This window comes from Notolepis coatsorum (assembly GCF_963971535.1).
Source record: "Notolepis coatsorum genome assembly, chromosome: 3".
NCBI classification, from domain to species: Eukaryota; Metazoa; Chordata; class Actinopteri; order Aulopiformes; family Paralepididae; genus Notolepis; species Notolepis coatsorum.
In genome coordinates this window covers 44892037-44905839 of record NC_140167.1, presented here as the reverse complement: position 1 = coordinate 44905839, position 13803 = coordinate 44892037, and the positions used below count along the sequence as shown (strand labels likewise).

The window sequence follows — 13803 nt, the reverse complement described above, 5'->3', positions numbered from 1 at the left end:
AACGATAAAAACATATTTATATTCTAGACGGTATTTTCATATGAACCTATGAATGAAAAAGTAAAACGTTCCTACATCTTGAACGATAGATAATCGATGTTGAATGGGCCATAGTAATGTCAATTTAGCAATACAATTTAAAAAGTTATAGCCCTGCAAAGAAGGTAAACATTTCCATAGGCTTAGACTGGTGGCAGTGATCAAACATTGATGGATATAAGCGTGGCAGGGAATGTGTTAAAGAAGATGTGTCCGGCCCATGGGGACATTAACGTGTGTTGTCGGGCCTTACAAATAAATTTGATTTGATTTGATTTGATTTGTGAGAGAAGCTCGCCACCTCGCCCGCCACTGCCCCCATCACTCACAGACACCGGGTCCGGTAGAGCCGGTATAGGCTACACCGCTACAGAGTGGAGAGAGAGCCTCGCTGAGCCAGCCAGCCAGGGCATGTTAAATAAATCGTATGGGGAAAGAAAGAAAAAAAGTTAAACGCAGGCTGTGTGTTCTCAGTGAGAAGATCCTCCCGCAGCAGTGCTTATTTTGTGCAGTCACAAATCCCGGTGCTAGGTGAAGCATCTACAGTTTAATAAGATTAATAACAAAATGTGCTATATATAGCCTACCGTCGGCGTCGAATATGAAATAAAGGCATTTAAATAATAAATACATTTCATTCATTTTAATTAGCAATTACTTTTTTTTTTAATCATTTTTTTTAATCATATATTTTTTTTCCTCACCTAACGGAACGTAAACCAATCCCGGTCACCCTCTTTATCTGGGAACGCCCAAACCCAACTTCGGTCACGCCCCATCTTGCGCGGCATTCTGGATCTTTCCTCACAGCCCCACCAGATTTTCACGTCGAAAGGTAGGTGATATGAAATCATACTTATTTTAGAGTATATATATCAAATTTCATGAGTATTCATCTATATTTAGTCATCTAAAGACTACTAGATGTGAACGTTTGTACCACTGCAACGTTATAATTGTTCGAATGTGTTCGGGGCGACGCTGATTTCCAAGTAAAAGTAGCTTCCTGTTCCTTAAACACGAACTCCCACTCGCCCCAAGATGAAGTCAGATTGTTTGGTTATGTTGCTAGCATATATAGCCAGTGTTTTGTCCGACGAAATGTGTTGTACATTTGTAATCTTAATAAGAGATCTAAGTTTGTCTGAACGAGTGATGAACTGAGGTTGCGCGAAAATAATCGAAGGGAGAACAATAATTTTCGCGGGGAAAATAATGAACTGGTTTTCTCTCTCTCTCTCTCTCTCTCTCTCAATCTCTGTATAAAAAAACATCTGAAGCAGTGACAAAGTCAGACAGCAGACACGGTAGGTTTGTGTGTGCTTGTTTGTTTCTCTACAGGTGAATGGAGGTGTGTGTGTGTGTGTGTGAGGCTGCCATGCTGAACTGGGTGAAGGTAAGGTTGTGTGTGTGTTTGCATGTCTGGTAATATTTCAGCATAATCATTTTGGTTTCATGCTCATTCATATTCAAGTTCATTAACAAAAGGCAAGATGTTCTTGATACCTTCCATTGTTCTGCATCTTTTCATCAGAATTTCACTCATATCCAACAAACCATAGCAATAAACTAAATTCATCATTGAGGTCAACAACCTCCTTATCCATATTCAAAAAAACAATTCAAATCTAATTTAATTTCATCATAAATCACTCACATAAGTTCCCTCCTAGCACTGTTTTTTTTAAATAATGTGCTAAATAAATCAAATAAAATAAACTCGTCAGTCGTACAATAATAATAAAGTTCATATTATTTTACTTTCTTGTTTAAAATATTTTTGTGTGTTTGCAGAGCATGCCTAATATCCGGCAAATGCGGAAGAGGGAGAGGAAGGTGCGTCTGTGGACCCAGGAGGCCATGGATCAGGCCATTGCAGAGGTCAGAGCAGGCAGGTGGAGTGCGAGGCGGGCAGCCACGTTGTTCGAGGTCCCTAAGTCCAGCCTGATCGACCGACTCAGCGGAAAGGTGTCTCTGGCCTGCAACATCGGCCGGGGCACCTATCTGACCCCTGAAGATGAGAGTTCCCTGGTGGAGTACTGCTTGTACTCTGCCAGTTATGGGTTTCCGCTGACGAGGTCGCAGGTCCTGGCCCACGCCCTGGCCATCTATAACCTCCGTCACCCAGGGAACCTAAAAACATCCCTTGGCCAGGGGTGGTGGATCAATTTTAGGGAGAGGCAACACCATCGCCTCACGATCCGGATCCCGGACACCATTGACCGTGGGAGGGCAGCCTGCGCTAAGAGGGGGGCCATAGAAGAATACTTCAAGCTCCTCACCAGCACCATGGAGGAGCACGGGCTGAGGGAGAAACCCCGTCATATTTATAACTGTGACGAGACGGGGTTTCAGATGGACTCCAACCGGAGGAAGGTCGTTGTGCCCCGTGGGACGAAGCACGCCTACAGGCAGGCCCAGGGAACCAGGGAACACATCACGGTCCTGGCCTGCCTCAACGCGGCTGGGGAGGACGTCCCCCCTTTTATTATTTATAAGGGGGGCTACCCAGGAGGGCCCTACAATAGGGAGGGAGTCCCCAATGCCCTCTACGGGAAGTCGCCAGCGGGGTACATTGACTCAGAGCTTTTTAGGAAGTGGTTCACCGACCACTTCCTGAAGTATGCCACGGAGGAGCGCCCGCTGCTGCTTGTGATGGACGGTCACCAGTCCCACCTGGATCCAGAGCTGGTCCGGACGGCACAGAGGGAGAGGGTCATTCTCCTGTGCCTACCGCCACACACCTCTCACATCCTTCAGCCTCTGGATGTGAGTTTCTTTGCACCCTTGAAGGCAGATTTCTCCGGGCTTGTGGGAGATCTGTCGGCAGTTAGCCACTCCTTCATGATTTCTAAAAAGGAGTTTTCAAGGGTGTTCAGAGACACCTACCAGAGGCAGAAAGATCGGAGGGTGGTGGTGGCTGGCTTCAGGAGGTGTGGCCTCTACCCTCTGGACCCTGCGGCTATTGATTGGTCGAGGGTCATGCCGTCTGCCCCTCCCCCTGCATCTCCTGGTGCCAACCCTGCTGTTACCCCCCAGCCCAGCCCCCCACCCAGCCCCCGTGCTCCTAGCCCCCCACCCAGCCCCCGTGCTCCTAGCCCCCCTCCCAGCCCCCCACCCAGCCCCCGTGCTCTAGTCCAGGACTCACCCCCCAACCCCTACCTCAACCACCCCCTTGTAACAGCAGGGAGGATCACAGCGGACCTGGGACAACTCCTGGCCCAGATAGAGTTCACAAGAAGATCTGGAAAGGTCAGGAGGAACACCACCAAGGCCCGCCTGCTCACCGCCCAGGAGATGACGGATGCCATCGATGAGACAGAGGACCGCGCCGCCCGCGCCGAGGCAGGAGCTCTGGCCAGGGCAGACCGACAGCGGCAGCGGGCTGAAACTTTAAGGACTCCCACAACCTCCTCCCGTACCCCGCGTGGTGGCTCTCTCCCCAGCCGCAGAAGAGGAGTGTCCCCCGGGGCCGCTCCCACCACCAGCTCCGGTCTTTCCATCGCCGGTCCCTCAGCCTCAGCCTCCATGCCCCCCTCTTCTGCCTCCCACAGTCTGCTGCCCGCCTCTAGCCTCCACACCAGCACTCGCCTGCCTGCTTTGAGAGGGGAAGATCACCACCCCTCCACCTCTTCCTCCCCAACAGCCATAATGGATGGTATTTACTTATTTGTTTTCTTTTAACAGTTATTTGGGAGACAACATTCTCAGTTAGCAAAAAAGTATAAATTTTTTTATGAATAAATAATCATGTTTTATTGTTTCTTAACCATTTTCTCAGAGCCGGCAGTCCCACCGCAGTCCCACCGGGTGTCCCAGCCAACTTCCTCTCCCTCCCACCGTAAGCTTTTTCAAACAACTGTGAAAAAAACACGATCTACAAATGTCCATGGCCAAAAGGAACAGGAAGAAAAACTCTTATTGTACCTGCCCCTACGGCCTACACACACACACAGTACACTGATAGACTGTTCATAGCGCAATATTTACCAAACCAAACAAAATAATTTTTTTGAGTGGTGCTCCCTTTTTGTGTCTGCAGCCTCCTGTATTCCTGGACCAACAGGAGCATCGACATCCTCCTCCTCCCACGCCAGACCCACGACACCCATCGGCATGTTACTTATGTTTTTTGAGTTTGTCAGGGCAAACTTATGAATTGTTATTTATTTTGTAAAAAATTTGCTGATTTTATACAAATTGCTGTGGGGCACTTTGAACTGTGGTCCATGTGTGAAAAGTACTATATAGATAGTTATTCATATTTATTACATGGCGTTTTCACATTCGCCGAAATGCTTGCTTGTGATTGGTCAATAGCCCGTGTCAGAGGTCCGTTATCACACAATAATGACCGCTGTGGGACAATAATGACCGCTGTGCGCAGCTGTTCGCAATCAAGCCCACTACAACACTGTATCAGTGCTGCTCAGCATATGCACAGCTGCACTCAGTCATGCAATCAGACCAGAGACCTGCCGGCTGCCGATAATAATAATCACTTTATTTGGGCTGACAGAGCCACAGAACAACTGCGTCTTCATTTGATCTAGTCTTGTCGATGAATTAGGTATATTGTTAGTAAGTTAGCCATGTAATAAGCGGGATAATGTATAGCTTTACTCGATCATTGTCGCAAAATAATTGACCTTCACTGACGTTTAAAACACCTCAGCGCTGCGCCTCGGTATTTTAAACTCCGTGTCGGTCAATTATTTTGCGACAATGACCTCGTAGCTATACATTATCCCTTACTTATTATTGGACCTTGGTATATTGTAATCAAGCAGCGTCATAATAATAAATTTCTTTTTTAACTGCAGGTCACACCACCAAGAGGCAGAAGCTGGGGATCTGGCGGTGTGGCCGGTGTAAAAAGGCGAACCCCCCTGTGGACTCTGAGGGTTTGGTGTCGTGGGTCCAGTGTGACAACTGTCACAAATGGTTCCACACCATGTGTGTCCAGTGGGAGGAGGAGGAGGACGAAGATGCTAGTTTCTGGTGTTACTGGTGTTTGGATGAATGAGTGTATGAATGAGTGAGCGAATGAAAAAATTTATAAATATGTATGGTGTGCTGTAAATAGTTATTGTTTTAAGTTATGTTTATTGTATTTTTTATATAATGTTTATAAAATTTTATGAAGTGCTGGCTGTTGTGTTAAATTTGTCATATTTTTGTTGAAAACACATGTACTCACAAATGTTAATGTGACAAGTGATTGTGATTAATATTTTGTTTGTTAGACAAATAAAATGGGGATGTTGTTTGCTCCTGAGATGAGATGGTAGACAAACGACACTACCTTCCAGCTGACAGTAGATGGCAGCATTGATTTTAAAGGATGAAAACAGGTTCAAACAAAAGAACTCCATTTTCCAAGACCTTTTTTCACAGTTCACAGGTCAGCAGGTCGGTAAAAGTTGATGAAAATGCGATCTGAACACAGGAGCGTTAAGCTATGAATGCGCCCTCACGTCACCTCAGTACAGTGACCGTGAATGGCCACCTAATTATCATAATTAAAGTGCATCATTAGCATTATGTTTGTTGTCTAAAGGGAACTAAAATGGTAAAATTTAAGTTTTTAAATGATATCCGCATATATAGGACAAATAAAACAGCGTTGTTTTGTAAAAAACTCCAATGAAAACGGCGCAAGGTACGTAATATTCGCTATTGTTATGCAAATGTGATAGAATCCTATAAAAAGGTGGACGCACTTGGGCACTGTGACGTTACGTGTCCCGCATTGTCCTGCAAAAGCAGTGCTGCTGTCCTGCGACTGAACAATTTTGACCTGGTCACCCTGGCTCATTTTTGGAAATCCATGGCAAATAAACTTTGGGGGGAGGTCAATGGGGGAGGAAATGTTTTATATTATTTTATTAAAAGATTTTGTTTTGTTTTATCGTTTGTTATTATTGTCTGTTATTTCCATTGTTGTTACTGTTGCTACTATGTCCTGTGAAGTCCTGTTTATTGTTGTTATTACTGTATTGTGTTGTCTTGTTTCAAAAAAAAAAAAAAAAAAATTACAAATTTTATCAAAAAAAAATAGATATAATCAATTCTTCGCCATTAGAGATCTAACATGTGGACAAAAGGCAGAACATCAAGACACTTTGCTTTGATTTCTGACATGGTTCACATGGCTCTTATAGTATTATAGAACTCCGGTAGCAATAATCTTAGCCTGTATCGGCCTGATAACTGATACCAATCAGTTCATCCAAACAGATGGACCTCAGGTTGATCATACTGCATGCATAGATAAGCCAGAGTTATATTATGTATGTAATTATGTATTATGTAGGAGCGCTGGTCTGAGACCAGAACGGCTCATAAATCATAGTGAGATGTATATATAAAATATATCCAGGACGGCCATGTGACCTGAACACTGGTCCTAGATCAGTACTCTCTTAGTGTGATAAATATGGGCCCTGGTCAATAACCACATACGGTACCTGTGTAGAGGAACGTGTTGGTGTGTCCTCCGATGACCACGTCGACCCCTCTCACTCGCCTGGCGATGTCTTGATCCACCTTGAAGCCTGAGTGGCCCAGAGCGATGATCTTGTTGTAGCCCAGAGTTTCCAGTTTGTCCACCTGCTTCTGTAAGGCTTCTACCTCGTCCTCAAATGTGAGATGTGGGCCTAGAACACAGATTGGAGGATCTTTTTTTTTTTTTTTTTTTTTTTACTTTTCAGACAAAGTACAAATACTTTTATTTGGGTATTTGCCAATACAGAGTACCGATGTGAGTACTTAATAATAGTATTACAGTTCTAACAATGACTTTGACTAAGAATACAATTACAGTTCTAACAGTTATATTGTGATTTATATTGATATTGGAAAAGAAATGCAGATGGTAATCGTGATATACATTTTTATCATATCGCCCAGCCCCAGTTGGTTGGTTTATTTATCTGCTATGACAGAGCCTACATGTGAATGTGATAACTCCAATATTATTATTATGTGATAACTCCAATAGCTTTCCTTTGCGGTGCACATTCATGACCTCTAGAAGAAGAAGCCTATTGATTTAGGTGACCCCATGGCCATTCCTCTAGTGCCACCATCAGGCCAAACTTAGTCAAATCAGTGTATCCCCTGATCCGTATAGTCATGAACCTGATATCCATGTGTTTCCTCATGGACAACAAATTTGCCATAAGGATCTATGAAGTCCACCATATTGGATTTTTGGAAAAACTCACCAAATTCTCACCAAACATCTTTAAATGTGTCATTTAAATAATTGATATGCCAAACCATTATAACTGCCAGATCCAATCAAACTAAAGATATTAACTACTCCTCAACGGATTGCCCGTTCATGATGATATTTCTTGTTACTTTGTGAGACATAAAACTATATGACCCAGCACCCACATTCTTAAAAACAGCTTTTGGTCCCTATACTCCTCCTAAGCCATTCACGTGATTCTCACTAAACCTCAAACCGTTCGATCAGATTAGGGACACGGTCAAGAGGTGGACTGAGGGGTGGGGGGTAACTGTACATTGGATTATCGACGAAACCTTACTTGGTCCCAAGAAGAGGGTCTCATGTATTATTGGGTTAGGACATTTACTGTACATTGGAGGGGGTTGGGTTAGGACATTTACAGGGGCCAGTTTCGGATGGTCCAGTTATGCTGCTGATTACATCATCTTGTAAATTGCCAGGCTTCAGATTTGAAAGACTATTATCTTCATATATTCTAGTAAAAAGTACAATATTTCCTTTGAAATGTTGTGGATTAACAGTACATAAATTCTCTAAAATTCCAATACTCAAGTAAAGTGGAGGTACCTTGAAATTGTACTTAAGTACAGTACTTGAGTAGAAATACTTAGTTACTTTCCATCACTGGAAAAGCCCTGGGGCATAGTTATATTCTGATTGCTGGATGTTTAACCTCTTATCCATCATGCAAGAATGGGGCTAGTTTTGCATAAAACGCCTGACGATTGCATACCCAAAGTAATTTGTAATTTATTCTTGAACCACTTATAGCACATGCATCTGGTCTCTTTTGAAAGGAAACATTCTGAACTTTCTTCCACAACAGGAAGAATCACTCTGAGTGCTTATGTAATAAATCTAATCAAATCAAATCAAATGTATTTGTAGAGCCCGCAATCACACATTAATGTCCCCATGGGCTGGACAAGTCTTCTTTAAACAAGTCAAGAACAAAAAAACCCATCATGAAATCCAAAACAACACTCCATACCCCAGCGAAGGTAAGAAAAAACGCACTAAAAACCTAGCAATAGGAAAGCACCACAGGCAATGTGGAGGAGAGAAACCTTAGGGGGCTTTCTCACTCAACATCGGGGTCGAATCAGCTCCGTGCCGTCCTCATTCCGAGTTCCGTGCCGAACTCCCCCCCCCCTCTCCCCCCTCTAGTTTGTGTACACACTTCAGTCTTGGTGCGCTCTGGGTTTTGTTTACGGTTTACGGTTTGCGTTTTGAGCTTGTAAGCTTGCCGTAGTCGATGATGTCACGCTCGAAATGTAAACACAGGAAGTGTTAACACGGAGACTGGAGACTGGATGCTGATATAAAGAAACAAATAACTAATAAATATGAAGTTATATTTGAACCTCTGTTGTCAAGCCTTGTCAATATAACCCACCCCCCTTTTCTCACGAATGGAACTCTGTTGTAGAGTCCGCTTTTGATCGTTTTGCAGGGTTAACAATAACGCTAAGCTAACGGCTAACGCTAGTTAGCTTAACCTTTTACTAGTAACATTGCTCGCATCGATTATATTGAATGTCATTGATCTACTGGTCGACCACGGCCGACTGGTTGGGCACCACTGGTCTAATAGAAATAAATGCATTCGAACAAGAAAGTATAGTAGACAGCAATGGCTAATGGCTAACGCTAAGCTAACGGCTAACGCTAGTTAGCTTAGCCTGTTCAGAAGCTAACATTATCCCATCGCTTGTGGCAATTATATTGCATGTCATTGATCTACTGGTCGACCACGGCCGACTGGTTGGGCACCACTGGTCTAATAGAAATAAATGCATTCGAAAAATTTATAGACATAGCAATGACAAACAAAATTGCCAGGCCTAATGCGAGCCAGGGAAGTGTTGCGCTTTGTGCTTTGTAACGTGGCTTCATGTTTTCATCCACTGAGCTGTGAGGCTCCACATCAGTTCTCAAGTTCTCAAGTTCTTTAATAGTTGTCATACAGAAGTACAGAATACTTTCATACAAAATGCTTCTTACTGTTACGCTCCAGAGACTGTGCTAGACAAGATAGTATCAAATAACATAATAACATAATATAGCATGAATTTAGAAGAAGAATGAGGTCACAGTTGTTCGGTATAGACATATGTACAATGTTCTGAGTTACCATATAATATACAATACACAATACTATGCAGTGTACTAATGTACAGTACTATCTAGTGCAAAGCAGAAATGGGATGAGGTACAATTTTAGGTACAATTTACAGTAAGGTGTACGAGTTGTAGTGCAATCCTTCATCCATAAATATAAAGTGTGGGGAGTGGGTGCTACAGTGTGTTTGTTTAAAGTGGGTGTGTGCTATAAAGTGTGTGTAGTGGGTGCTACAGTGTGTTTGTTTAAAGTGAGTGTGTGCGTGTGGATGTGTGTGCTATGTGTGTTTGGTGGTTGTTGTTGTGTAGTGTTCATTCATTGTTCGTTTAGCAGCCTGATGGCCTGGGGATAGAAGCTACTTCTGAGTCTTTCTGTGCTCGCCTTGAGACTCCTGTGTCGCTTGCCTGACGGCAGCAGTTCAAAGAGGCAGTTGTTCGGGTGGCTCGAGTCCTTAATAATTCTCTTAGCCTTCCCCTTGCAACGCTTGTTGTAAATGTTCTGGAGGGTGGGGAGCCCCCCTCCAATTGTGCGTTCGGCTGAACGTGTCACTCTTTGTAGTCTGCTTTGGTCTTTTGCAGTGCTATTCCCAAACCAGGAGGTGATGTTGCCGGTCAAGATGCTCTCTATTGTACATGAGTAGAAGTTCTTAAGGATCTTCTGGCTGACTTGGAACTTCCTTAGGCGCCTGAGGAAGTAGAGGCATTGTCGTGCCTTCTTCACCACACTGTTAATGTGTATGGTCCATTTCAAGTCCTCGGATATGTGGGCTCCGAGGTACTTGAAGCTGTTGACTCTCTCAACCGGTGCCCCGTCGATGCTGAGGGGGCTGTAGTCCTTGACCCCCGACCTCCTGAAGTCCACAATCATCTCCTTTGTTTTGCTGACGTTCAGGGAGAGGCTGTTTTCCTGGCACCATCCCGCCAGGACCTTGACCTCTTCCAGGTAGGCCCTCTCGTCGTTGGCAGAGATCAGGCCCACCACCACTGTGTCGTCAGCAAATTTGACGATTGTATTGCTACTCCGCTGAGCCACACAGTCGTGTGTGTACAGGGAGTAGAGGAGGGGACTCAGAACACAGCCCTGGGGGGCCCCTATGTTGAGGGTGATGGATGAGGAGTTGTGTGTGTCACGCCCCCCGCCCCCACTAGTGCGCACCTGAGACCACCTATTTCACCGGCCCAGGTTCAGCGCCCCCGGGGACGAATCAGCGGGGGCGGGGACGGGGGACAGCGTTCTCACTCAGACAGACACACCCTTTTCTGATGCGAGCCGGGTCTGATTCGACCCAGAGCAGTGAGTGAGAAAGGGCCCTTAGAAGGGCCGTTCAAGGGGGGGTCCCCCTTCTTGGATGTCAGTGATAGTAGTGTTGCTATGGATGATCGATGGGTGGAGAATAAAACAGGCAAAATAGTTGGTATAGTATGAACATATACGTGTAATAAAACACAAATATGTACATGCAATAGCAACTGGTACATAAGAAATTTTTTGAAAGATTTAAATAGAATAGAGATACAGAGGTTTGAAACACACTGAAAGTTTTGTTTACTCACATCTTTGTTTACTTGCAAACATATGCCTGTTTTTGAGAGGTAGGAGCAGGAAAACACAACGGTTCTGTAACTGAGGGGTACAATTCCCTGACTGTATTGTTAGATATGATACTTACTACCACTACCTCTTGTACTTTAGACTCTGGCCACCCAGTACTAGGCATAAATAATTATGGTAAACACTCCCACGTAGATGAAACGATCCAACACAAATGTACCAAGTCGAAAGTCTGCGTTTAATAATAATTAATACATAGCAAAAGGTATGTAGAGCAATCACTTAATTACATTTATGATTTGAAATAGGATGCACTTTTATGGCAAATGAGTATTCGTTGGTATATCAATAGAGAACGTCCAATCTCTGGTGGCGCAGGCGGTAAATATACAACCTGGAATATTTAAGGAATAATAGCAATGATACTTTAATGATTATAGAACTGGATACACTAGGGGGGAATTCCGGTCGCTTGTAAGACAACTGGAGAAGGGGGGGGGGGTAGAGTCTGGCTGTATCCGTCTGGCCGAGGGTATCCTGGGAGAACCCACGGTTGTGCGGCTCGGTGCCTCAGCGATCCTCGATCCACAGATGAAAGCAGTTGGACTCTCTGTGGGCCGGCTTCCTCCGGTCCACGATGGAGAGACGTGAAGCGACCTCGTCGTGTAGAGCGTCTCCTCACCTGTCGTCCTCTCCGGGGGGGGGGTTTCCAACACACGGCAGTGTTGGTCTTTATCCATAGAATAATCACTGTATACAAAGCATAATCCGTGCCTGGGAAGGCGGGCTGTCGTCGGTAGAATAATCCGGTATGCAGGTCCACTCGCTCGTCGACTCTGGGGCTCCTCGGGTGCAGCCTCACATGGGGTTGGCCACCCTGGATAAGCAGCCAGTTCTCTGCCCGAAACGATGGGGTACTGACTACGATAGTATTCTCACCGCACGAAGCACTACATATGAATAGACTATTATTAGCTTAATAGACTACGTCCAACTCGACGATATAGTGCCAAATATGACTATTCAAATATTAATATACACGATGTCTCAATACCGATGGTAGGCCGAACTTGGCCTTACTCCCACACGTGGCGTCGCGGGGAGGCTTTACGTCTGTCACTCTATTGGAGGGTAAGAAACTGGACTAAAAAGGAAGTCCTACTTTAGTAGCGCAGTATATATACGCACTATGAACAAATAGTACCGTTAGTGGTGCGGTAGCCAGATTCCTACGCGGAACTAGGACTTGTTCGTACATGTTGAGCGGTACGTTTGAACTGGGTCTGGGGGGTATGGCAGCCTGGCACCAAGGTCTCGACCAATAGTAGAATGGAGACTATTACGGGATGTTCAGTAGGCTAGAATGGATATTCAATGCATATTGTACAAGGAATATACAAGGGATATCAGGGAATATTAGAGAATATACAAATACAATTAAATATAAATATATATATTCGGTTTAATCTGGCCCTTCACAACAGCCACCCCCTGATTGGTCCCAGACCTAATCAATTAAGCAGAGACAGATTAATCGCGTTGTCTATTTACACATAAGGGTTTGCTGTAGGGGTCAGTCAACTTCACAAAGTCATAGGGTTATAGGGTCATGGTCATCATCGATTGTGTCTGGGAGTCGGGGCAGTTCTATGAGCCTCGCCACGGGACGGGTGTAAGTGCGACCCTGGACAAGCACTTCAGCTGCTCGGACCTTGCCGTCGGCACCGGTGATCACTTTGCTTACGCGGCCGGCCGGCCACATAGCTCTGGGCAGTGATTGATCAATAATCATGACGACTGTTCCTTCTGTCAAATTGTCTCTCTCCTTTACCCACTTCTGGCGGGTCTGTAGAGACGGTAGGTAGTGCAGTAGGAATGTCCTTTGTTGTGCACTCTCTATGGTAGTGCAATCATCTATGTTGGGGTCTGCGGAGATAACAGTGCTCAATCCACAGAACACAGGCTTCTTATTCTCAGCCTCCTCCTGACTGGCTTCCCTCGGGATAGGCGTGGGCCACTCTCCTTCCGGGAGCTTTAGGAATGCTGGGCCGTCACTGTAGACATTGCGACGGGTGAGGTCATCTAGGGGCATTCCCCGGGTGATGACGTCAGCTGGGTTCTGTTTTGTATCAACGTAGCGCCACTCTGTTTCTCCGGTTAACTCTTCGGTTAAGTCTTGAATCTCGGTGACTCTGACTCCCACGAAGACTTTGTACTTGCATGAGTCCGATTTGATCCAGGCGAGTACTGTCGTGGAATCTGACCACAGGATTGTTCTAGACACCGGTATGGTGAGCTCACGTTGGATGAGCGTGGCTAGGTGCGCTCCGGCTAGGGCTGCGCAGAGCTCTAGGCGTGGGATAGATTGTTGCTTGCGTGGGGCTATTCTCGAGCGGGCGAGGACAAATGCTGTGTAGATCTCTCCCCCCTCTTCTTGGGCCCGCAAGTAGGCTACTGATCCGTATGCGACCTCTGAGGCGTCACTGAAGACGTGTAAGTCCATTTTACATGTCTCTGGCCTCACCGTGGGTGGGAAGTAGCTTCGGCGCATATTAACGCCTGGGAGTGAGTGGAGCTCCATCTCCCACTCTCTCCAGGTGGATGCAAGTTGTGCGGGAATGGGGTCGTCCCAGCCCTGGTCCTTGTCCCACAATGCTCGTACAATCATTTTTGCCCTGGTGGTGTACAGTAGAATACATCCTAGCGGGTCATATTGTCGGGCGAGTGTTGTGTACACACTCCGTCTGGTGGTCGGCGCCGCCGCCGGCCTTCCCTGCTCCGTAGTCAGGGGCTTGTGTCTGTAGTGAAGCGAATCTGTTTTGAATCGCCA

At 45.4% G+C, this 13803-nt stretch overlaps 2 protein-coding genes across 3 annotated transcripts in view; one reads left to right on the top strand and one right to left on the bottom strand.

The window, feature by feature from the left end:
• LOC311225324 (snake venom 5'-nucleotidase-like) overlaps nt 1-13803 on the bottom strand; it is a 98769-nt gene that overhangs the window by 75255 nt on the left and 9711 nt on the right. Inside the window, 1 exon segment of the mRNA XM_084310558.1 lies at nt 6510-6698. Coding sequence (XP_084166684.1) covers nt 6510-6698 — 189 coding nt within the window.
• Nucleotides 748-5112, top strand: LOC311225323 (uncharacterized protein). Of its 2 annotated transcripts, none has more exons than XM_084310556.1 (6): nt 748-874; nt 1320-1346; nt 1834-3697; nt 3821-3880; nt 4082-4153; nt 4863-5112. In XM_084310556.1, the coding sequence occupies exons 3-6, from the start codon at nt 1837-1839 to the stop codon at nt 5063-5065; spliced, it is 2196 nt and encodes a 731-aa protein (XP_084166682.1). In that variant the 5' UTR covers nt 748-874; nt 1320-1346; nt 1834-1836; the 3' UTR covers nt 5066-5112. The 2 variants fall into 2 exon arrangements, with proteins under 2 accessions (XP_084166682.1, XP_084166683.1); XM_084310557.1 differs by having other exon boundaries at nt 833-874; nt 1323-1346.